The sequence below is a fragment of the Rhea americana genome, unplaced genomic scaffold, assembly GCF_003343005.1.
Source record: "Rhea americana isolate MKP2758 unplaced genomic scaffold, rheAme1 scaffold_222, whole genome shotgun sequence".
NCBI lineage: Eukaryota > Metazoa > Chordata > Aves > Rheiformes > Rheidae > Rhea > Rhea americana.
This window is the reverse complement of record NW_028186337.1, coordinates 365,324-390,741: the sequence shown is the minus strand read 5'-3', so window position 1 is coordinate 390,741 and position 25,418 is coordinate 365,324. Positions and strand designations below refer to the sequence as shown.

At 38.7% G+C, this 25,418-nt stretch overlaps 1 protein-coding gene and 1 non-coding gene across 6 annotated transcripts in view; both read right to left on the bottom strand.

The window, feature by feature from the left end:
- Positions 1 to 10,621: 10,621 nt before the first annotated feature.
- The window catches only part of CCAR1 (cell division cycle and apoptosis regulator 1), a 28,656-nt gene continuing 13,859 nt past the window's right edge, over positions 10,622 to 25,418 (bottom strand). For 4 of the 5 annotated variants that reach the window (XM_085305549.1, XM_085305548.1, XM_085305550.1 and 1 more), the window contains 15 exons: positions 24,465 to 24,578; positions 23,454 to 23,620; positions 22,540 to 22,750; positions 21,651 to 21,734; positions 20,804 to 20,989; positions 18,943 to 19,134; positions 18,112 to 18,345; positions 17,677 to 17,788; positions 17,390 to 17,431; positions 15,905 to 15,987; positions 14,712 to 14,858; positions 14,202 to 14,322; positions 13,369 to 13,554; positions 12,776 to 12,981; positions 10,622 to 11,530 (listed from right to left, as the gene is read on the bottom strand). In XM_085305549.1, the coding sequence (XP_085161675.1) occupies positions 11,471 to 11,530; positions 12,776 to 12,981; positions 13,369 to 13,554; positions 14,202 to 14,322; positions 14,712 to 14,858; positions 15,905 to 15,987; positions 17,390 to 17,431; positions 17,677 to 17,788; positions 18,112 to 18,345; positions 18,943 to 19,134; positions 20,804 to 20,989; positions 21,651 to 21,734; positions 22,540 to 22,750; positions 23,454 to 23,620; positions 24,465 to 24,578 (2,145 nt within the window). In that variant the 3' untranslated portion in view covers positions 10,622 to 11,470. The remainder of the gene's footprint in view (positions 11,531 to 12,775; positions 12,982 to 13,368; positions 13,555 to 14,201; positions 14,323 to 14,711; positions 14,859 to 15,904; positions 15,988 to 17,389; positions 17,432 to 17,676; positions 17,789 to 18,111; positions 18,346 to 18,942; positions 19,135 to 20,803; positions 20,990 to 21,650; positions 21,735 to 22,539; positions 22,751 to 23,453; positions 23,621 to 24,464; positions 24,579 to 25,418) is intronic. The other variant, XM_085305552.1, reaches the window with a different exon arrangement.
- LOC146595508 (small nucleolar RNA SNORD98) lies at positions 23,773 to 23,837 on the bottom strand. Its single transcript, XR_014895927.1, has one exon. It is a non-coding gene; the product is annotated as a small nucleolar RNA SNORD98 (small nucleolar RNA).

Below are 25,418 nucleotides of genomic sequence, written 5' to 3'. Positions count from 1 at the left end.
GGACGCAAGCTAAAGCCAACCTTGAAATYAAATCTCAAGTTTTGGAACCATATGAATAACTGTAGGGGAAGAACTACTCATTAATGCCATTTATTTGTCTACATGTTATTAAAATAATAGCAATTTGACATTAAAATAATAGCAAACTGTCTCAGCTTCCTGTCAGGAAACTGAGACAAACAAAAATGAGTTCTGTTCAAATGCCCTCAGCCTAAAGGAGCATTAAGGCAGTTAAAATTTGCCTTTTAGGRTTCAAGATGCAAGAATTCAAATGACTGAGAATAGCACAGTTCAGCCTATTTTRTTGAAACAGAAAGAAAATCTCTAGCACTGAAATACATATCCACTTCTTCTCAACCAATCCTTTTAGAGATTTTTTGTTAAAGTCAAAGTAAATTGAAGTGAATGGAGCTTGTTGTACAGATATTTGATACGCTGCTGCTCAGCAGTACTTACTTGTTAAAACAGTGCTACTAAAGAGTACTTGCCAAAACCGTGAGAAATGCACACAAACAAATACTTTTGCAGATCACAGCTTTGATATAATTCAATCTGAGCAGATCTGGTAAATCCATCAGAATTTTTCTTGTATGTCCCTGTGGTGATTTACTGATCAAATATGGCAATTCAGTTTAATGCAATACACGCTCAAATGAAAAAAAAAAGGGGGTTTATAATACAGGATTAATACCTTCCTGAGAACTTGATGYGGAAAAGCATGGACCATTCAGAGATACAGCCTTGTCTGAAGTCTGCGATAAGTGCTCAATACCAGTTAAAATTCGGTGCTAAACATTGTGAAATAACATAAGGTTTACATAGCCATCCCACAGAGAGAATTAAATTAGTAAGCAGAAGATAGCAAGGTAGATTAGAAGTTGTCCTTCAAGGAGTACAAATACTTTCTTCCGTCTTTTCTCCTGAAGATACATTGACAAAACCGCCTCTGGAACAACTGAGACAACTAAAAAAGCTGAATTACAACAGAATATACAGGCTAGCAAGTTTGGACTCAGGTATCTTACTGAAAATAACTCTAAAAATAAGATGTAACAGTGAAACAGTTAAAAATGCAATTAAATTTCTCTTCATATTCTGACAGCCTATACACCGCACTGCAAAATAAAGCACTGTTTTTGGTCATCCAATCTTTCTGAAGCCTGAAGAAAAAAAGGAGCAGAACCTTTTTTTTCCAATATGAAGTATGACCACACACTATGAATGATACTTCACAGAAGCTAGCAGCACTCCTCTACCAAATTACTCTGCTTTGATTTGTAAACCTCCATCCCTGCTTGGGAGGAAGGATGGAAGACACTGAAAGAAAGGGAAATCGCAAGCAAGCAATCCAAGCAGCACATCGCTACCTCCTGCTGAGCTGCCACCCTCAGGAGGGCTGGGTCTTCCTGCGTGTAGCTACAGAGCTGCCTAGCAAACAAATCTGCTCCTTCACAGGCAGCATACAGAGATGGCAAAACAGGAGTCTGCTACTCACAGAGCCATAATGTCGTTTAGAGCTTCCTTAATTAGACACTCTAGCAGGATGATGCCAATACTAATGTTAATTGCTGTGAACAGATTTAACTCGCTCGTTTGAAAAAAAATCTGCCCTAAAAGCTTACCGAGTCTGTTTTGAAAAACAACATGTCTCTCATTTTAAGCAAGATTTGGAAATAGAGAAGATAAATAGCTATGCATGGACTCCAGGTCCACACATGGGATTTCAAAACTGTTCATAGAAACAGAGACAAACAGTGCAGAGAAGTTCAGTGTGCAACAGCCTCTGTCGCGAGGTGGCCAGCACCCACGGACCCACGTGTCGGCACCCCAGACGTCACTAAAWTGGCAGGAAATAAGGAGATCAGTTCCCCCAAAACTGGGGCCTCCCTTTGGAAGGTCATCAGACTTCACAGAAAGTATGCTGTCCTTTCAGTATTGGTCATCACTGGGATACTTTTTTAAGCGAGAAAAATTTGCAGCATCCCGTAGGGATTTATGGTGTAACCAAACATTGCTCCTCGAGCCACTCGGCGGAGCCGGACACGCAGATCTCTCATTAAGAGCCCAAACGGCCCAGTCCTGATTCTGCATCTGTGCCTCTGATACGGGAAGAAGCCTTTTCCTCTCATTTCAGGACGCACTTGCTGATCAACACACAGATAATATGTGACCACAGAATAAAGTCAGACTCTGCATGCAAATCCCAGCCTCAGCCTCACTGGAGAGTTGCAGGGTTTATTTGCTTTCCCTACTGAATAATTCACAGAGATCCTGAACAGGCAGCAGATGCTTGACTACTACAAATGCTTTTAAAGCCGAAGTAAAAAGATTTTGATTTTCCATCGTTCACTTCTACCAGACAGGAGCCGCAAAGAGGGAGTTGGGCAACTCAGGTGTATGGAAAATGCTGCTGTCAAGGGAGAAGGCAGGTTGGGATGACTGAAACAAGCGGAGTATGGCCAAGGATGATAAGCAAACTGCTACTGAAATGCGTTTGCCTGGACTGATTACGTTAGTTTCTCTGCTTGGAAGGTGCGGTGGCCAGTGCCCTCAGACCGAGCATTTCCAGTTGTATCTAATCCCGGCTGAGAGTCCCCTGGCCCTGCACGGCTCCCACGTAACTGTGTACAGGAGAGGCGGGAGAGAGCAGTCTGTCCCTCACACCATTAAAAATTTGTTAAACAACTGATTTAAACAGCTAAGCACAGGAGATTGTCCTACAAAGGGATATTAGCATTTCCACAGAGACAGGCCAGTAAACAAATCAAGGCGGAAAGGTTAAAACTGCCCCTACTTAACCCGCTGTGGGAGGTTTGAATTGCTGTGATTCTCCCTCCTTCCCCCAAGGAGGAGAATGTAAAAGCTTGTACGAAGTCTGATATGCAAACTGGAGCAGGACAGAAAGACATTTCGGATTTTACCTGAGGATAAATACAGCAGCACAGTTTTCTCTCTCTCTCTCTGAAACTTCAACTTTGAGGATTAGATTTTCCCTTTATTTGGTTAATCTGCCAGTGCCTCACATCAGTCCAGGTATAGTCTACTACATAACACCAGGATGCTCAACACCCCGGGAAATTTCTCTAGAATAAACCTCATTTGAACTGCCAGGAGGAGCAGTCAACATCAACATATATGAAATAAAAACAAATGTATCAATAAAAGAAGAACAAAAGATCGAGAAACTTGCCCCTCGCATTGTGGTCACTGACTTTGTCACTTGCTTTACTAGAGCAAAATATAAATAAAGGAGTAGGAAAAAGATCTTCCAGAGCAGAAAACGGTCCCTATGATGAATGATGGAAGAAAATGCACAGAATACATCAATTTTTAGCAGAAACTTAACAAAGGCACTCAGATTACAAATTTGTTTCAGTTAACCTTCCAGATCCAGAAGTAAAACCATGAAAATATCCCTTCAATGTCAAATGCAGAAAAAAATGTTTGAGAAAGTGAAATTAATTAAGTAGCTTCTTCAGAGGCAATCGATAAAAGAAACTGTGGGAGAATTGTGACTAACGAAGTTAGAAACCCCTTCGGGCATTGCTGCCACCAGAGACGAGACCATAGGGGAACCTGTGTAATTCATCAGAAGGGGGTTGCTGGGGATCAAGTGGGTCAGAAACAGCAGGATTGGGGAATCATCCCCAGGAGACCGGCGAGTAGCACATAACCGTGCTCCCGTGGGACAAAAGTACGGTGAGGGAGAGCCGTTCCCAGCMCACCCGGAGGTATCCCTGCTGCTTAGCGGGAGGCCAGCAAGTGAAATGCTACTTGTTACTGGGGACGAAGGGCAAACACTAGGAAAAGAAAAAAATGCGTATGATTTAAGCTAAGTCTAGTGTTAAGAGATGCATAAACAGATGGAGCTGGCCAAGGGCAAGACAGGCAAAATATCAGAAATTTTCATATTAAAAGTTTTGAAACTGGATGTTAAGAATTACTGAAGTCTTCCAAAAATTGACAAATTTCTTGCTGAGACCAAAAAAAAGGGAGGGGCAGAATCAAAACTACACTTTTACTTGAAGAATTACTGGTTAGCTTCAACACAAAGCTTTTGCAATCTACTTCTGTACAGTTCTGCCAAAGGTAAAACATGCTTCTAACTTAAACTGTCATTCATCCTTGGACAGAGAGAATTACTGACCAGCACTTCCCCAAAAATGAGAGCAACTAAAAGCCCTGCTAATCTTCAGAAATCAGACTAAAAAGGGACTTGTTTCCATTTTGCTGAGTAACAGCAGTTACTAAGGGGTCCAACGGCTGCTAATCTTCACTCCAGCATCTTCTGCTCAGTCTTCTGCGATTGCCACCTCTGCTTTGGCTGCTAGCATTTACGATCCCTTTGGGGAACGTTGAAATATAAGCGGTTCAGATCAAAAGGCACCGGGGGCAAGGGGGTGGGAAACAGATGCAAGGATTAATGGCCCCAGCACACCCGAGTCTGCCCAGCCTCCAGGAACTGCACGTAAGAAGGGCTTTACTGACCACGACTGACCGAAACGAACACCTTGAGCAAGAACTGTGAGGCAGCAGTCGGTGTCTGGAGCGGAAACACGGCAAGCTCCACTTACGAGCCTCAGGGATCAAGCAGGCTGGCGTGGTCTGCAGCAGCCCGTGCTCTGGAGTCCTTCCCAGTGGCAGCCTGGCCCTAAGAGCACTCGCTAGTCCGGCAGCTGCACTTTTACGCATCAGCTAAGCCCCTGCTGGCTGCCCAGCCTCGTCGGATTGCAGAGCTCACCGGCTCGCTGCAGGCATCGAACTGAGAGGACGCTTACGTGCAGTGTGATCTGGTTAAAATCCTCAAAAGAGTTCTCTCCAAGTGTTTTTTTTTAGTTAGTTTGTTTGTTTGTTTTTAATACTGCCAGATTGGTTAGTGTTGTCTGTGTATCCCATGGATGGTAATAAATTCAATTTAAATGAAAGGGAGGGAAAAGACAGGTGGCATGCTGTGCTATGCCATCTTCTGCAAAACTCATCTTCTACATTTTTAATGTGTATTAATTATTATTATTTATTGTGTACTTTTATATACTTTACATAGCAAACTTTATGTGTCTGAGCCCAGATTCTTCTTACATATTCCATCTATTTATTTTTTTGCATTAAAAAGATCCCTTTGGAGGTTTTGCTGACATTTCCGAAGGAATCAAGAGTAAAAGCAACTGCTGAGTTCACACCACCCCATCTGTGTTGGCAGCAGAGCACCTTGCCCCCGGGCAGCCACAGCCCCACCGCACCGCAGGTACCCCACCGTGCCGCACGCTGCCCGTCTTTACCTTCACTGCTGAGGGCACCTTCTGTAGTCCTTTCTCGGAGAAACCGTTGTGCTGAGTCAGTCTGTAACCTCCAGCCTTAACATTTCATTCTACGTGTCATCCTTTGCTTCTAAAAACGTTCACAACGAACGAAACTCAATTAATCCTCAGCTTGTTCAAATGTGCCTCCCAGTATTGCTCTCCAGACGCACGTTACATCCAGTCACCTCCTCCAGGAATCCAGGAAACGACGTTATCCACAACAAAACACCAAAACCAACCAAGCTGCCCGTTTCAAGTTTTTCCTAAACATTGACCGCCCTCGTCTACATTGCAACGAGTCACCAGGTCGCCGCAGAGTTGGCTTCAAACCAGGCCACCAGTGGCAGAAACCCAGCTCGCCCTCCTGTCTGCGCTGAGGACAGCCTGCGCCTGCTCCCTCCTGCCTTGCCTGCCCGGATTAGTCGTGATACCGCTAATCACAAAGCGCTGTAGGCAGAAGTTGCCTGCTGCAGGGCAGCTTGGGTCGGTGCTTGCAGCTGATCAAGCCTGGCAGCATCTCAGGCGACCCTGCTCGAATGAACGGGGGGCTCCGGGGAGCGGGAGCTTCCTGCCGCTGGGATCACGCAGGCGGCAGCCAGAGACAAGAAACAGAGCCGAGATGAAAGCGGATGAGGTCGGCAGTGCCGGAGGGCCCCTGCGTGCGTGCCCCGGCACGGCTGCTGCAGGCAGGGCGGGCAGCCCTGGCCCACGCTGCCCTGCCCCATCCCTGCGGCACCAGAACATCTCGYGCCGGGCTGCAGGAACCCTGCCTCCGGTCGCAGTACAGCTTCCCCCAGACAAAAGGCTTTTTCCTCCCGGGATCACGGCTCTCACCCCGTCTCAGGTTACCCGTCTGTGAAGCGAGGCCCCGTGCACTGCACGAGCAGGGCAGGCTCTTAAACTTCGTTAAACATGAAGTGAATACTTGAATGAGTTCACTGTTGAGCATACCTGCACCGCCAGCTCCTTCCCACCCCACGTGTCCCGAGCCCCYGGCGGCCACGCTGCGCGATCTCTGCACGCTTCATCACCCCTGCGCGCCGCCTTTCACGCCGCCCGTCCTCACACGTTCAGATCACAAGGAGGATGAGATCTGAGTGCRTGTTTCCTGCAGGCAGATTGCTGATTACTGAGGGATAATCAGAGGATTTATATATCTACTGCCAGCCTGTTGCAAGGCTTTATCACCATATTGTGTCCCCCAATACTAGGGCCATCTTTTTTCCTCTCCTCAGTACAAAGGAAAGATTTAACCTTGCCCTCCCAAATAAGAAACATGTATTAGACACTACAGCAAGTCTTAATGAGTCACTTGATTTCAGGAACRGCACTGAAGTAGAAAACTAAGTTCACTATTGTTAAAAAAAACTAACGCTTACTTTCATCTGCTTAGTCATATTATCTTTATATACTTGACAAGCATAAGGTTTTTCTTTGTAGACCAGCATTTTGAGGATATTCTCAACTTCAATTTGGAAATCATTGCTCAAGATTTTACAATTTGTAACCCAAATGTTCTGTTAAATTACATTTAACTTTGAAAATGTTTCGTTTGCTTGAATAGTACTCTGGAAAAGCAAGACATCAGGAGACAAGCTGAAAATGAAAGTGTCTAGTTGGTGACCCGAACTAACCCCTGTGAAACAGGCAGGGGCCCTTACAGCTGTTTAGGAGGACTTCCGAAATTCTCATCTCTTATTAGAGAGACGTGCTCAAAGTGCAGCGACTCCATTGCTCCGATCAGCCCGTACATTTTACTTACGACTCCCCACGTGAAACACTAAAGAGCCGACAGCAAGAATCGCCTACTCCTCCTTCGACCTTCCCTCTGCAAACATGCAATGGACTGTCTTCTAGGGGAAGGCCAGCTGATCTGAGAGGCAAGGCTTTCTGAGCCCAGCACTCCAAGGTACTTTTATGTCCCAGTGTTCATTTCTGTGGCAGCAATTYTGGGTTTTTCTATGTGCAAACATGCTGGCTACCATCCAGCCCTGCTAAAACGGGATCAAAAAGTAAAGTAACTGTCTCTCCAGCTGTTTCTGCCCCTTACATGACAAAATAGGAAGGGACTTTCCGAGGAGCCACATGGATCCTAACGCTCGCCTCTGCCAACGTATCAGAACAGACCCTCACCGCACTGGAAGACGCCGCGCTGACGTGAACGTGCCTCAACACACCAGACCAAGGTACCAGGAGGAAGGAAATTGGCCACAAGCTACTCTCTCAGCCTAGGTGAGGTATGGGAAAGACAACTATTATTTCTAAACAGAAAGATAACATTCAACTATTTCTACGATAAGCCAAAATAAGCCCTGGAATACAGTTCTCAGGAGCATTTGCAAGAACTGCAGCTTAACGTGCTCTGTCAATAGTCTTGTAATGATGAACATCTGTAGGARAAAAAACTGCAGGATTGCTGAACTGCACCTGAAAATATGCCAGTTTTGCATGTAACACAGGATACTCAACCTGAATCCTCATACCAGTTGCAATTCATTTGTTAAAGACAGCAAAAATTAAAAAAAACTGCAGGATACAAGAAATCAGAAACAGCAGAGTATCACAAGTTTCCAACAGAAATTCAATTATCAGATGTCCAGAAATGCAAAAGCAATGCTCCTAAGCACAGTTAAAATGCTGCAAAATGAGGCTTCAGTCTATGTTCTGCGTATTCAAAAAAGCTAAACTTATGCTCTATATCATGATGCCCTACATTATATAGTGGATAAACAGAAAATGGAAAGCTATTTTTGCTTTCAAAACAGTTATTTTGGTATTATTTTTTTCCCCTCTGCTCTTACTGCTTTCCAGTGCAACACGTCTAATGAGAAACAGTGCGTGGAAATATAAACAAGTTTGCTAGGAAGACACTGGGAGTTTTGATAGCTGAGCAGAGTATTTATTATTTATGCTATTTTTTATTGTTGCACTACAGGGGGAATGGAAAGTCCCAGCAGAATTTCTATTTGTATTATTTCTACTTTCTARGAAATATTAACATATAAGCATTGACTGTCCTACCCACATTTCCTAATAGATCACAGGCTATAAAACTTAAGTCACTCAAAAGGAAAAAAATTACCTAATTATTTTATGTATTTTTAAATATAAACTGCACTGAACAAGTGCACTCAAGGTAAGAACCTGACCAGGTTCACAAAGTTTACAGAGAGGCAAAAGGGGAAAAAAAAACCCACGTGTTTGTGCACACTGCCTAGTAAAATTACGTGAAAGTTAACTGTGTTACATAAATGCAAACAGATATTAGCATAGTACATTACTCAGCAGACAGATGGACAAGAAACCATTAATATCGCTCAAAGCAGTAATTTCAATCTGCGCATTAAAAACCATCATGTTGACGGACCAAGTTTCATAAGAAACAGCCCAATTTCAAATGCTGGATCTGTGCAGGTGCACCGCTGCAAGACAGAGCACGCCGAGCSCCGCACGGCACGCACAAGGGTGCTGCAGGCTGCGCCGCAGGACACGGGACGAACCGGGACAACCGTGAACAAAGTCTGGCGTGGCACTGCCCAGGCACTGCGGGCAGCAGCTCCGTTCATCGCCCATCCAGCCCTGCTTTCCACACGATAGTTCGGCACAAATTCACCGCTGCTCCTTTTGCCGCTGTTACTGCGTAGTGCTGCAGCCAGATACTTCTGTCATTTCATTACTGGAGCAAGCACAGAGCTTCAGGAGTCTATTTCATTCTACACTATTTTGCACACAGATTTATCATACAGAACATTTAGCTTCATAGATGCCCATTATTCTGAGCGTTACTTCGTAAGAGTTCAATTCATCAATTCCCCCATACTAGAGTTTTACGGGGGGGAATCTATGAGCTGGGATGAGTTTCTATTTATTAGTCTGTTGTAGCAACACCCTCCAGGTTCAGGCTGCTGCTACAGTACAAGGCAGTCCTGGATTTACTGCTTCCCATAGAGCATCCTGGATGCCTTCAGAACTACAGGTAAATTGGACTTTCAGCCCCTCAGTGTTGATGCACCAGTGAGACCTGGCTGAGGCTCACTTTTACCAGCAACTGGTACCTAAAGACAGACTTAGAAATGGTGAGCCAAAGCAGTGGGAAGTGCAATCAATTTCCCCTCTAACGTAACTGTAGATTGTTAGATTAAAGCAACATAAAAAAAAGATTATAATCCTTCTTCTAGCACTCACCTTTTTCTTAGATACTGTAAAAATCTGTATGCCTCTGGCAACTACCTCACACAATGGCCACTCACTGAAACATAAGATGAGGCCTGCTTCTCATCTGTGCAACTGCTTTCAGATAAGGCACCAAAAAACACCTTAGCAAATATTCCAGCAGATGTTTCAGCGTGCCTGCAAAGATGTTTTCATCCTTGAATGTGTCTGAAACTCTGAAAGACATTTCTTGTGTGCTCACATGTGCTGCTGAACTCCAAATCTTAGAACAAACCTCAATCCTTTCCTCAGTGTCTTTAAATAAATGGTGCTGAAAGTTAGTAACGAAGCATGCTGTACTAGTCAACAACTTGTACGGAAGTAAAGGTGAAAAATATAATTTGATTGCAAAAGATCTTTTTTGAATCAGTTAACACTGTAAGTGCACCATGATCCTAAGATTAATTACCATCTTCCTTCAATCATATTTTGTGAAACAACTCATCAAGCATGCATTTTCTGTGTATTCATATGCAATAATTAGTGTTTTTATAGTATCTCCTAGTCTGATGTAAGCAGTTAAGATATTATACGGTGACTCCATTGAGATGAATGAAGGGGGATTTTATGCATGTTATTTCAATGAAAAAAAATACTTTCTTTGTCTGACTCCAGAAGAGCCAAGAAAGGTAAGTGATAAAAGCACCAGCTTAAGACTTTTTTGAACATAAATTCAGGCATTTTAATGTATTTCTCAGTAAAGCTACATGAGTTTCCATGTAGGTTATTCATACATATTATGGCACTCAGACTCTAACAGGTATTTAGATACCTAGGATGTCTAGGTTTAAAAGAAGTTTGCTAAAACTAACTGTTTTTYTAAGAAAACACTTCTGCCCTCAGCCTTCAAAAACTCATCATTTTCCTTAAAGTTTGCACCAAAATACAATTGTTCATACTTCACATTATCTGAATAAGTTGTCCCGATGGCCACATTAACGTAAGTTTGGAATTCTAGTGATTTGTGAACACAGAAGGCAGCGTATTACCCACTTTCAACAAAACAAATCRTGTCCTGCTCCTTAGTAATTATAATATAGAAAATTAATACTTGTGTTGTCCATTCTTTTTTTTGGACTAAAGTCTTTGAAGTAATTACACATGCTAGCTAGGAAAGAAGTCAAATTTAATTAAAGGAGGCTTACAATGGTAGCATTTTCCCCATGTAAGGCATTATTCTGACATCTACTGGCCTGGTACCCAACCATACATTTTAATACACAGCATTTGTTATTAAAAAGGAGCATATATATTAATCCAAAGATAAGAACAATTAAAGGAACACAAATGACATACATTTAAAACAGGCCCATATATCTTCATATAAATCTCACAGCCCTGCCAATATTTTGGTAGGTTTCTATTGCTTTCTTAACTCATCTGAACTACTGTATATCATGAGGCTTTAATACAAGCAGCTTTAGGGAAGAAAGTTACATTAGGGAAAGTTGTGACAAGTAAAAAAAAAATCCAAGAAGTTTTTTTTTAAAAAAAAACCTTTTACTTGCAAAATTAAGCAGCATGCTATTTTATGATTTATATTTGAATTTAAAAAGACTAATTAGACTGAAATAAAAATAAAACCTAAAAATGGCAATTCTATAAATAATGAAAATTTTGATTTCACTAGACTTTAATGAAAAACATTTGGTAATTAAATACTTGCTACTGTTCATTATGTTGATGAACTTTATTAGGGTTAAAACTATAACAAAGTTCATCCTAAAACATTTTGCAATGCAAAATTATTTTCACTCAAGGAGTGTCTCGTAAATTGAATGCTAAGAATTACAAGCAACCTTCAGAAGCAGACACTCACATTCGTAAAACTTTATACATCTTTTGGAACTAAGATATTTATACTACTAAAATCAAACATGCATTACTTCCCATACATTCTGGTATCATGATTTATATTACATTATGTAACACCGTTCTTCTAAACAGCAGCAGTTTTATCATACGTTTGCCCCATTTTCTTTGGATTTCTGATCTTTATCTTCATTCTTCACAACATCCTTTAAAAGAAAAAAAAAAAAGAGAATAACAAAAGTTCCAGAAGTGAGATTTCTGATGCAAGATGTAAAGCAGTGTAAGGGTAAGGTAGTGTGCTGCATCTACTTTTGATACTGTGTGAACTGCCTTACTCAATTTAGTGTATCCCTAAAAAGCTAATGGGGCATACTATTAAATGCATCTTGTGAGCTTGTAAAGAGAAGTATAAAAAACATCCCCAGAAGTCTCACCTTGTATTCCTTTACAGGCTTTAAGGGAAAAATCAGATTTTTTTCCTGCAAAATCCACTACGCTAGGATAATATATAACAGAGCTAATGCAAAACACACTTACATTGATTGGTTAGCTCTCTGAAAACCCTAGGGTTACAAAAAAATTTCATCCCCAAAATATCAGACAAAGGCTATTTATCTGAGMTAAGATCTTAGGAATAGGGGGTTATGTAGCACCTTCAGCAGCCAGTTCTGATGGAAGTGGCAAGTCCACAAGCTGCAGTGCAGCACAGGACTGCATAAAGTCACTGACGACAATTAGATGGCTGCAAGGTATTTCTACATCAATTTAATAAGCTACTATGACTGATATGATGCTTCAGTTGTATCCTACAAGAAAAAAAAAGTCAAAGACTTGACAAGGATCCTAGTTTGGTTTTTGAGCCTCTGCAGAGTCTATTGTCTCCTCAAAATACAGACAGACACAACTCCAGTTTGCCACTGAGTAGCCTCCAATAACCAACATCTATTCAAGCCTTATTTAATGGGGCTTCACAAAATTCCTGGGATATACACAAGTTATTTTCTATATAGCGAGAGACAGAATTAAGCAATTTGTTCAGGCTTGTTTTACTGGAATAAAAAATTGAAATACCTAAATTTTGCCTTGAAAAACAGAAGTCTTATTTCTAACTGAACAGAGGGGAATATAGAAAAGTTGCACTGAAAGGGTACACTAAAATATTACGATGGCTTGGAATTTCTATTTAAAAAATACATAAAAGCTCAGCCAGGAACTTCTTATCTTCCAAGCTTAGAAAAGTATACTGTGTGTGTACATAYGTATACACACTTCTTAAAAAAAATTAGTACCTCATTTAGCATCTCATACAATGTAAGGTATTACTGATTCAAATTCACATAGAAATTTAATTCTGAAGTTTTTGTTCATATTTAGTTTACATAAAAATTTAAATTTAGTTTATATAAAAGTTTACATACAATAATCAAAGACGGAATTACAAAAATTCTAACCTGCTTAAGAACACTGTGTATTTCATCCATAACAGTAGCTAAGTTTTTGATTGTCTTATTCAGCTGACTCTCAAATTGCAGATTTTTATCATCCGAGATCTTTAAATTTTCCTGTAGTTGGCCAAGATCCTTTTTGACCTCTTTGAGTTCCGTAGATAGACTTTTGTTAGAATTCTCCAGCTGAAGTATAGTCTTCTCATCCTCATCTAAAATAAAAGTCAAAGTCACTTCCTAGGCTATGTACTCTGTGTCTTAACATTCCATTTACACAACACCAAAATTATTAAAAGAACATTAAGAGTATATCGTGTTACCATTTGATAATATGCAATTCTGACTACATTTGAAAAGCAGTTTTATATTTAACTTGACTGAAAGAGATGAAAACAATTTCATTGTGTGCAACAACTGTACTCCAACTGTTGCTGGTGTGAAAGGGCTTCCAAGGGCTTGGGAAATAATAACAAAAAAATCCATATGACAGTGTGCAAATAACTAAGAACACTGGGTCACAAATATTACACATTGTTTTATCTGCTAAAGTCCTACAATTTTGCATTCATAGAAGTACTACCTTAAAAGCAGTGCCCCACCTGTTTTTTCTTCTAGTAACTGAAGCTTTTGTTCTATCTCTGCCCGCACTCTTTCACTTTTCTCCAGCTTCTGCAAAAGGCTCCCAACATCCACCATAGCTCCATTGTACACTATGAGGCCAACATTTTCCTCCAGCGTTTTTGATTCTTGCTTTATTGTAGGAGATGGTAACAGTAATCTGTTTCCTACAATTGATTAAGTAGTATTAAGAAATAATCATTATATCATTTTTCAGTTGCCTACAGTTAGTTCCAATGACCAACCTTAAGAACATCTTTCATTAGTTTAAAATAATACACCATACTAATTCAGGAGTCACACCTCTTTAACATTACAGAATCAAGATCTTAACATGGTTTCTTCATATGCGTGAAAGAAATACAGATTCACGAAGTTTGGTCTATCCCTCGCTTCTCTCCTCTTTCCTCCCTCTCAGTGCCCCTGCCCCCCCCCCAAGTATTATACTCTTCCATGACATTCTTGCATTCCTTCCTGCAGTAACTGTCTTCCAAGAATCAAGCAAGCTCCATTCTACTACCTGCAGGACCTGCACTGATCTTCATGACTGCAAAGGTACTGTAAGAACATGTAATGTTGTTAATGAACATTCAAAATTAACCTCAGTCCCCCTTTTTGGTCCAAAAGATATTCTGAGAATTTATGCTATAAATATAATCCAGGACTTGCTGGAAGTCAGAAATACTGTAGTTCATGAACTGCTCAAGGTTTACTTTTCTCAAACAGGTAAATTCTCTGCAGACATCTCAAAACTCTCGTATCATTTGCACAGAAACAATTCTTCATGGATTCGTACAATCCAAAAAAATACTACCTAACATATCTTCCTGTAGTTCTTCAGACTCCTCYTGATTTTCTTCATCTTTAGAAGTATCTGTTAGTCTTCTGTAAAAGCAGGATTCTCTAAGTACTACTTTATTAAGTAGCTTTTTGACCTAAAACACAGCCATAGAAAGCAATACTATGTTACTCAAGTAATGCAATGAGTGCTAATGCAGAACAGTCARCATACTACCTAAACAGGTGTTTTATTTTGAAACCCTACTTCAAGAAATAGCAAAGTATTATAACGTATTGAGCTTAAAAACATAAATAAGCTAGGAAAAAGTTTTTTGAGACACTTAGCCATATTAAGAACTGTAAACTGTATCTTTTCATCCTAAAACAATTCACAAAACATTAAACTAGAGCATCTTTGCAACTAGAAAGCAGGATACCTAGAAATTAAAGTATATAAGCAACAGCCTTCAGAACTGGTTTCTACCCACATCCTTAGAGCATTCCCTGTAGTATTTTCAAAGACATTTCTACTGCTGTACAAAACCTGAGCACGTGACAGGTGTAGTCCAAGAGTGTACAGTATCTCCTCCATGTCCTTTTCCAGAAGATATCCACAGTGACTTTGATCAAAATAAACAAAAGCCATCAGAAGATCCCTATTAACAGTTATCATCTGCGTCTTGTCTTTCTCCTACAAAACATTCATTGTGTGGCCATTAGGAAGTTACAGTATCATTTTTCCATTGCCTACTAGAAACGAGTAAACATTTAAGTTAATAAGAAAATCTTCCTCAGTTCTTGTTATCATTTTTTTCAGATAAGTAATTAATACAACTAGTATTTATCTCCTGGGCACAAACATAACATAAGCAAMGCATTTAGGACAAAACTTACAAATATTTAACGGGACTACAGCACAATGGACAACAACATCTGGCAGATATAGCTTCCTTTTGTTCAGAYTAGCATGCCAAAAAGCCTGAAAAATTAACCTAACTTAAAAAAAATGAAGTTCCCATAGCTATGCAGTGAATGATCATCCAGGTCTAACAGCTGTGACCATTCTGTACTGCGTGTTTTGCCATTACTCATATTCCTACATTTCTTAATTTCTGAGAAACAAAAATAGTCAGAAACTTGTTTTATTCTTGCACCTATAAAGTTTATGCATAACCAATCCTATTTATGCTCTTTCTTAATCTGAACTGTGAATGCAAGCTACTTTTCTGTCATGATAAGGTGAAGGCACACATCTCCCTATAGGGAGATATGTAAATGCTGCATAATGATCACATCCTTCTTCTTACAGGGATATGTAGAAATGCTACCTAATGATTCCAGGCATTATAATTGGCAAGCCAGTTTTCTTTAAATCAAGCTAAGCTTCTGCTTTTCTTACATAAGAACACARTCATTGAAGACTGGCTAAAATAATCATATTCACTGCCTCTCACGTGCACATGCAGCCCTCAGATCTTTCAGACAAATCAGTATCTTCTAAGAAAGTTTCTCCAGCAACTTTCACTCAGCAGGCATTTAAACATAGTGAAAGTTGATTTTAAGAATCTTGCCCAAAGCTGTCACATTCACTGATTTTTATATATGCAATGTTTCAGTCTAGAAGTGTTAAAGGAAACCAAGGAGTGAAAATAGATTCTATTATGAGAATAAAGGTCAGCTCTACTTAGGATATCTCTAACAAGGTTATAGGTAGTTGTTAAGAAATGTGCTAATTACTTTGTCTTTAGACGATCTCTCTTTACAATGCCTATTCCCCTCTCTTCTGTCTTCTCGTTTGTTCATTTCCTCTTCATCCCGGTCTATAAAACAGAAAGAAAATTAAACATATCCACAGCAAATGTTTCTACAGTTAYTATCACAAAGATACATGTTTTCATTAAAAAAACCCAAACATCTGGAAATATATATTTCCCCAAACAAAAGAAAGATCAAATGGCATTTTAAGTTAGTCTCGCTATAATTTTATTTTTCTCCTGTCTTACTTAAACATRAGAGACTTATTAATTTTACTGTGTAAAATCTTAAGTTTTCACACACAGGACAGAAGAGAAGAAATAAATGATTATGAGGTCAAAATAAGTTGTGCCAACATAGTATATTTAAGTGGTGCAAAAAATCACCCCAGTTCTCCCTAAAGGGGCTTGGTAGAGTCAGCGTTCAGCTACGGYTGTTCCTATTAGGACAAAACTGATACTGTTTACTGTCAAATATTTTACATCATAAAAACTATATCAACCATGTAATTAAAAACATGTGTTTATGTTAATGTCTGAGCGAGATTTTTCATTACTGGTATATTTGATCCTAACTCTTAGATTCTTCAAACGKTAGTGATTACAGCACTTGTTAGATGTGAAGGACAAAAGTGTTTTGTTGTTTTCGTGTGTTTAAAAGCAGACAATACTAACTGCATCTAAAATGAAAAAGAAGACTCTGACAACTGCACAGATGAACTATGCCATGCAGCTCTGTGCCTTATATACAAGTTTTTGGTCAGAGAATTATGTGCCAAATCAAGCTTCAAGAAACAGCTCACCTTTCTTGTGAGGAAAACTTTGAAAAAAATCAGACACTGCAATATTTGTCTATTTTTGCCAACATGTTTCTGAGAACCACAAGCTTTTTCATGTACCTCCATGGCATGCTGGATATATTCTCACCAACTCTGACTGGAAATGGCACAAGGACAGCTTATGGGAAAGAGCAGCACTTGTACAGAAGAGAATAGCCCACAGAACTCGCGTAGGGGCCAGATAATAAGCAAAYAAGAGTTATTTGGAAACCAGAGCACCAAGTTTTTAAGGTTGGTGCAGCACTTTGCTAAAAACACCGCTGAAAACATTAGCTAGAAATGATGGGACTGCAACTAAGCAGTTTAAAACCACATCTCCAGCAAAAACTGCCCCCCCCCAAAAAAAGTACAAACTAAAAATCCCACAACATATCTTTAGTCGTTCCTGCATCTCTGAGCAGGGAAAAAGGGGAATTGCTGCTCCTTGGAGACAGCAAAGTTCCCCAGCCCCTTTTCCCATTTCCTTGGGCAAACAGAACTCCACCCAAACACAAACCAACTCCTCACAGCATCATTTAAGAAGAGTCCCACACTCTACATTCTAGCCTAATAAAAACAGGACGACATTAGGAATAGAAAGTCAGGCACTTAAAAAGTGGCTTGGTTTTTCAGAGGTGCTGAATACTCACATCTCCTACTGACTTCAATGGGAGTTGCGAGTGGTCTGCATTCTGAAAAAAATAAAACCACTTCTATATACATGCCTTACTTTGCATACTACAGCTACAGTTTATATAAACTATATTCAYACAACGCCTAGCATAAAAGGCACTTAAATCTTAAGCAATCTTAAGCAGATCTGATCAGAATTAATTCAATAAGATTAGTAGTCTAATAATGAAATTTTAGATTTCTAGTTCTAGTGCATTCTCCACTTTGAAAGAATATTCAATGGCAATAAAAAGACTTATCTTACCTTCATCTTCATCTTCAACATCTTCTGCCTCCATTGGATCATATTCTTCTTGATTATTATCATCTTCTGTTTCCTCTTCATCTTTAGAATCATCTTTCCTTTTATCTTCCCTCTGAAACAAAAATGAATCAAGCCAGAACTAAAAAAGCAAAAGTTTGTCTCACTAYATTCATTCAAAATTTGATTATGTTCATATTCAGTCACCAAATTAAAAAAGTATCTACAAGCCTTAAGTGATACATGTTAGTTAAAATATCCTAAAATAAATTAAACCTATAAWTTTTTTAATGACTATGACAGAAGCATATTTAAATAGATTAATGAGTCACAAAGTAACATGACAGAAATAGCTTTAGAAAATAACAGTGAAAAACCCAGAAAACAGTTTAATCTTGATCCATGCAGGATAGTAGTTTATGTGAGCTAGCTGCAGACCTTCTTTTCATCTCTGTCTTCTTTTTTATCTTTGTCATCTCCAGATTTTCTCCTCTTGGGTTTTGGTTCATCATTTTCATCATCTTTTTCTTCCTTTTTTTCTTTTCTCTCATCTTTTTTGCCTTTTTTGTCTTTTTTGTCCTCCCTCTCTGGGAGGGAAACCAGGGCCTTGTAAATTCTAACACCAAAATCCCTTTGAAGCATTTCATTAAAGAGTTCTGCAAACAACGAAACCTGTATACAAAGAGGAATGAAAAGGAGATAATGAAAAGATTTTTTTAGACTATATCTATATTACACATTTGTAACACTTAAAATTAAATAGCTAGGAATTGCTGTCTTACCAAGTTTTCATCACATCAGTAACAAGTCTGATCCTCAATAAAATTTTWTCTGGTTTGAACACAGATACCTTAAAGAACTTTATAAAATGCTTCTTTCTTGTACTGTAGTTTTTACGACCTAAACTAGCACCCATTTTACTATATAAATTATAAACTCATTTCTGTATGTGAAAGCTTGCACATTTCTCCTGGGTGTCTTGCAGTGACAAAACTGCTGTTCTAAGCTATGTATCAAAGGCTAGGCTTTTTTTTTTTTAAATCTGTATTGCATTAAAAAAATTTACTTAGGTTTTATTTTGCCACGCTATCATATACTGCTAGAATTTAAGAAAAGAGCAGTTACCATGCAGAATTAAAAGAACCAAAAAGTGGTTGAATTAGAAGCTTAATATATTCAACTGGAAGGCATCAGCTTTTTCCTCAATGCAACACTACAACATATAACTCACTAAAAAGTTGCTTTAATAGAGTACCATGACTGAAATACCTCAAAGGAATGCTCTTTATTATCTTCCAATCTATAGTCCAGAAGAACACTAAGAGACATAATGCTGCAATCAAACTTTCCACTCTTTGCTGCCCAGTTAGGATGTACAATGATCGCTGGCTCATCAGGCAAGATATATCTCCTCTCTCGCCGTTGACGTTCCATTTCCTCTTGTCGCTTTCTTTCCTCTTCCTAGAAGAGAGAGAGGAAAAAAACAAAAACAAAAAAACCCCACACATCATATTCCAGAGGTGAAATTTCAGCCTATGTATTAGCTTTAAGGACTCACTCTTTTGAAGAGAGTGAGGGAAAGCCTAAGCTGCTGAACACAGTGCAGATGACAGGCAACTTATGTGGTCAGAATTTCTAGAACACGTACTGCGTCCACTGCCACACCTAAAAAGACTAGCAATCTGAGCAGCACAAACTGGGGCGTGCATTGTGGTTTAACCCAAGCAGCAACAAGCACCTTCCAGCTATCTTATCGGGCTAAGCGCAGTGTGCTTACTTGATAGAGAAGGGAGCCAAACTAATTCATTTCAAGATCCAGTATACAAGCTAGCAAGGGGGTCAAGGGCTCTTTTCTGTTCGAGGTGTTTTGTGAGATGTGCAGGGAAATCTTACTTTRTCTTAAGATAGGAACAGTAAAGGCTTCTTGCATCAGTTTCCCACAGRTATGTTCAACATAGTTTTAACAATTACTAGATGAAAACTCACTCAGCTCTTTTGGTCATGAGAAATAGAACCTTTATAGATGCAGCTGATGCAAATGAAACAAAAGGCTAAAAAAAAGTAATACATCAAGCAGCTTACTGATTACCTACCGAGACGGGAGTCTTAAGTGTTAGAGAATGTGTGTATTATAAAGTAGGAGTTTTCTTGTTTGTTTGGTTTTTTAAGAAAGCAAGCACAAAACAAACCTCCCTACTTGCAGGGACACTGTGGCAAAGAACCCCAAGATAGTGCAGCCCATCTAAGCTGCAGGAGAATGTGGCAGTTCACAAAAATAGCAAACACATGGCCTTTGCTCTCTCACCAAAGGAAAGGCTTACACAAGCARATAAAATTTCAAATTCAGTCATGATGATTAGCAGGTAAGATGACACAAAAGGCAAGTTTAAAACACACAATAACTTGTCTGTACATTCATGCCCCTTTTCTGCAGTTGGCTTCAACCTTATTGCATGTATTTTATCTTCATAATATAGCAAGCAAACACCAAAAAGCATTGAAACTACTAACTGCAAAACGTAAGGGGAAAAACAACAATAAAAACCCTGCCTTTCAGTACATAGGGAGTTTATCAAGAGTGAAAATTAAAGTTTCATAATAAAGATAAACCTATGCAAACAATTAGCCACACAAAGTAATTGAACTGGTTGAGTCAGTATAACCTTTCACAGACTAAAACCAAACAAAATACACAAAACAACCCCCAAAACCACACTTTGGTAATTCACTAAGGCTTGTATGCTGCTAAATGCTAATACAATTAAGCAGCTGCTTTTCATAAAAGTTTAAAAAGTTCATCTTGTTAAATGTGTTCATCTATTCACAGTAAGTGTAGTTTTGTTGGGGGGGTTTTGTTTTGTTTTTTTTTTTAATACATTTACAGTCTGGTATTAATTCAGACATCCTTACAATTGCACATTTCAGTTGACTTTGTTGATATTCAATATTTCACCCCAATTCAGCAGTTCAGGTTATAGAAAATGTTCCCAGTCTAGTCAGCTAAGAACTACAAAAATCTCAATACAACTAGGAATAAATCCTGTGCTTTTTATATTTATTTAAACAATTTTTTATATGTAAGATACTATGTATTCAATAATAATTAAACCAAACATGTCCAAAACCTAACCTCTTTGTCATCTTCAGACTTCCTATCCTCCTCCTCTTCCTCTTCTTTCTCAGACTTCTCTAGCTCCTTTTGCTCTTCTTTTTGTTCCTCTACTTTCAGCTGCTTTGTCAGTCGAGCTATCAGCTGAGATTTCAGTCCTTTAGAGCTAAGGGTTCGACTTTCTAATTCTTTGCGAAGGTCATTTACCTGGTAAATAAAAGCTCTGTAAGTRGTATCAACCAGTGACACTGCAAAACATCTGCAATTAGCAGAAAAGGTGAAGTAAAAATTAAGTAAGAGCACTGAAAGTCAACTGTATTTTTTTTAAATCAGTTCTGAAAAAGTAGTATTTACTGATATAGTATATTTAAAGTTGTGTTCTTCTCAAAGAATCTGATTTTTGAAGGGCTTTTCACTAGGGCAGGGAAAGGATTTGGTGATTTAATACTATTACTCCTTTCAAGGAAGCTTTTTAATATGTCTCCTAGCATACATTTTTGCATAATTATTGTCTTTTTAAACTAATATTAAATTATTTTAGACCCCACATTTTTGCATTTAAGTAGATATGGCCAGATTACTGCAGAACTTTCATTTTCCAGTTAAAAAAAAAAAAGCTGTATCATATGTGATAGACTTAAGTTGTACAAAGCTCAAAAGCTCAAAAGAGTTTGTTAGCTGTATTTGCTTATTTAAATCAGAAGTCACATTTGCATACTGCAATGCCACATCTAAGTCGCTTACCTATAAAATTAGTAAAGAAGATAAAACACTAACGAACACTCTTCTGCAGTCAAGGGAAATAAAACTGTATTTTGGATCCTGCCTTAAAAATGAACATGTGCAGTTGAATCAAAAAAGTAATTACCTTCATYGTTTTTGGATCCAGTTTAGACCAGTGTGTAGGCGTAGAGATCTCTTTAGCTTCTCCATCATCCTTTTCCTCTTCATCCTGACAAATAAAATTAAAAAATTATCATTCAGAAAGCTTGAAAGCCTTTCATTTACTTTTTAAATTCTGTTGCTGATCTGTGCAAGGTCACAACTGTTTCAGATAGTCTTCTCCTAAAGTTATCATTTAAACAAGTTCACGCATACATTCTACCACTTTATAAATTATCACAGTGCCACTCAGCCAATACAAGCCAGATCTGTGGAACACAAAAGGGTGATAAGCAACACCACAAAGAATATTGGGGTTACACAGACACTGCTGGTCTCCATTAACCACACAGTGTGTGATCTTCCCCCAAATTTTAGAACCCCAAAGTTACTCTTTGTTCAGTCAGACTTTCCCTTATTCCAAGATGCTGATCAGTCACATGGCCTGAAATTCAGATTTTTCAGACTAACATTTGTTCAATTTCAAGTATCACAATTAGAACTGGCCACAAGAGACAATTTAGAAATTTTAGAAAATGGCAAAATGTTTAGAGACAGCTATTCATAAACTGCATCTCACTCAACAACTGGTCCCAGATTCCAGCAACTACTTCTACGATAAAAGTTTTCTGCGCATCATAAGCACAATTTAATTCCATTTGTGTTATCAGCACACACATTTTAAATTAGTATACTAGCTGAAATAAAAATAAAAAACAACATTCACTACACTGCTGAAAGCTGGTTTACCAGTCATTGTTACCAGTTATGTTCCTCCTATGTATGTATGTTGTGTAGTATGTGGTGTGCATTTTGTGCCTGTGTTCCTGTGCCTGTGAGAAGCAGAAATAGAAAAAGGGATTAGCGTTCAGTGCCTGTTCTCCATCAGCCTCCTTGCGTTCACCCTGAAGCTTCTCGACCAGCTGCTGCTTGTATCCTCGGGAGAGGGTTTCCCACTCTGAGCGGGTGGGAAGGCAATGCCAAACATCCGGGAAAAATAAAACCACTGTCTCCACATGAGCTGGAACTGTACGCCCCTTGTGGGTCTCCTCAGGGCGATGGTAGCGAATCTCTGCAAAACGGTACCTGTTGCAAGGGAAGAAGCATGTTGGAAAAAAAATTCTACAATACATTTTAAAGAGCCTAGATCACTTGTAGCACATCAAGCAAAGAAACTTTGCTGCAAGACCTTGAAGTTTATCTAAAGAAAAAAATTATGGAAGCCATATTTTCTCTTTTGGCACATTTGTACAATCTATCACAATTTAAAAGAGGAATCAATTACAAGCTCTTTGATGTAACTTGTTCTACAGCACAAGTAGGTTTAATGTGCAAATGAAGAGTTGAAGCACTTCAAATTTAGCATACAATATATTTTGCTTGCATTAGTAGAACTGCAGGAAGTGTTGACACAGGAYAAATACTTATCAAGAGAAAATATGGCTATAACCAACAGCTAATTATTTATAACAAAAGAACAATGAAATGAAGTTCTCTTGACGATCTTCTCCAGCTATGCACAAAACAAAAAATATTTTCAACATACGTTCATTGAAAAAATTACAGAGTAACATGTCAAAATAAATTCAGAGTTTTTAATTAGTTCTTAATGCATTATTCAGCACAGTTGGCACCAATCAAGCTTATTACAAAACAGAACATCCTCTGTGTAGTTTACCTGCTCTACCACAAGCAGCTGACAAAGAAAAGGTGTTTTCACTGTTTTTAAAAGCTTTTATAATAGACAAGTATCTCTACAGTGTACTTGGTTTTGCAGCACAGTACTTACCATTGTGTGCACACACTTAAGTCAATCCCTGTAAGAGCCTTGCAACAACGAATAGCCGTCTTTATCAGCACCGAAGGGTCCTTTTCTGGATCAGGTCCATCCAGTGATGGGGACCAGTGTCCTCCAATAGCCATAGCTTCATCTTTGCCTTTCATACCCACTAAAAACTAGACAAAAAGAGTCTTCTGAATGTTCCCCTGCTAGGGGGTAAAAAGTCACTTTCCCAAAGCGTAAAAAACATTTAATAGCACACACACTGAAATTCACCACTAAACTATTACATTATTTTGAAATTTGAAAACAAAAGTCAGTCAAGAAAGAGTTCAGTTATTTTTTTTCCACAGAGTATTTCAGAAATGGAATAGGTTTAAAACATCATCACTCATTCTTGTTCTGCAAGACTTTCCATCCAGTTTCTTTATGTGTATAGGCTTATTCTTTTGCAATTACAAGGTTTTTAACAGAAGAGACAAACATATTAATTCAAATAGCATTTTAATTCTAGCAGATACATGTATAGATGTTCCTGCTTAAAAGTGATAAAAAGCAAAGCTACAAAAGATAAAACCACAGAAGCGTTATCAGATCTGTAAGTTCAAGTACTTCCACTTGCTTTAAGATGATTAATTAGGAAAACAACAAATGCGTTGTCTTGAAACACTAAACACTGAAATTACAACAGTTTGTTCATTGTAATGAAATGGCTAAATTTCAATCAACATGATAGTTACTTAACTGTTGCTTCATTTGTATTTTCTTCACAGCTGAGCTCTTACAGTCTGTATGCTTGCAAGCCTACAATAGATTTATCTAAATATCCATAGTTTGACTAAGCTGAAAAAAGCAGTAAATATGAAAGCAATGATGATAAAAGTGACATACAAACTAGATCTCCTCAGAGGAAAAATGAAGCTGTCATTTAGCCTACAAACTCCTTCCTTATCAAGAGGTATTTTAAAGCTTGTAACCAACCTTTATTGCCACGAGTATCTGGYACCGAAGCATATTTACCTTTACAAGTCTAGCAGGATGCTGAAATCCATCACGAAGTTCTTGGGGATCTTCAGCCAGAGCACATGACTTATGATAGAGATCCTCCATACTAGGACTAGCCATCAACATCACCTGTTGTGTAAGTCAGATCAGTCTTGTGAAGGTCTCCCATTATGACTGGTAAACAAAGCCCACAACTTGCAAGCACTTACATACCAGTACTTCTCCTTAAGGCCACATAAACCAGCGTATTCAAAGGTTAAGAACACAGTTGTAGAACTGAGGCTTAAAATGCTAGTCAGAAAGATCTCTTTCCCTCCCTCACCATTCCAGATAAATGCAATGTATGATCTTATATAACAATGGACTGAAAGTATATAAAAGCAGCATGCAAAACTACGATACTACTAAGCACATTATCACTGAATGTACTAAATAAAGAAGCACAGTGAGTACATTTCTGGTTTCAGCCACTGACTTCTTCCATTTTGCCACAATTACAAGGCCAGTTACTGGCCTACCACACCTCAGTCTCTTCTTAGCACTCCGTTAGTCTAGCCAAATCTAATAAAGTTGCTTTCTAACCTGACCAGCTTACTCTTATGAAACGGGCATGCTACTCCTCCATTAATGAAGATACTTTGAAGCTTAACTTTCAGAGAGTTCTTGCTAGATCGAATAAAGCAGTATATATCATACTTGAGCCACAGCTTCAAAATTTTTACAGGCAGAAGGCAAGAAGTAAATCTTTCGAACAGATTAAAGGCAGCTTTGTTTCTAAACATATCTTTGATGTTAAATACTTTTAAAAAACAGATTGACCTAGAAATCTCAGACGTATTATACTCCAAAAGCTTTCAAATGGCACAGTTTTTAGAAGACTTTTTACACTGAGGTCCTTTATGCTTCATTATGGCCCTTGATACAAAATTATATATTTGGATAGCTTAACATGCTTGATATATTTTCATC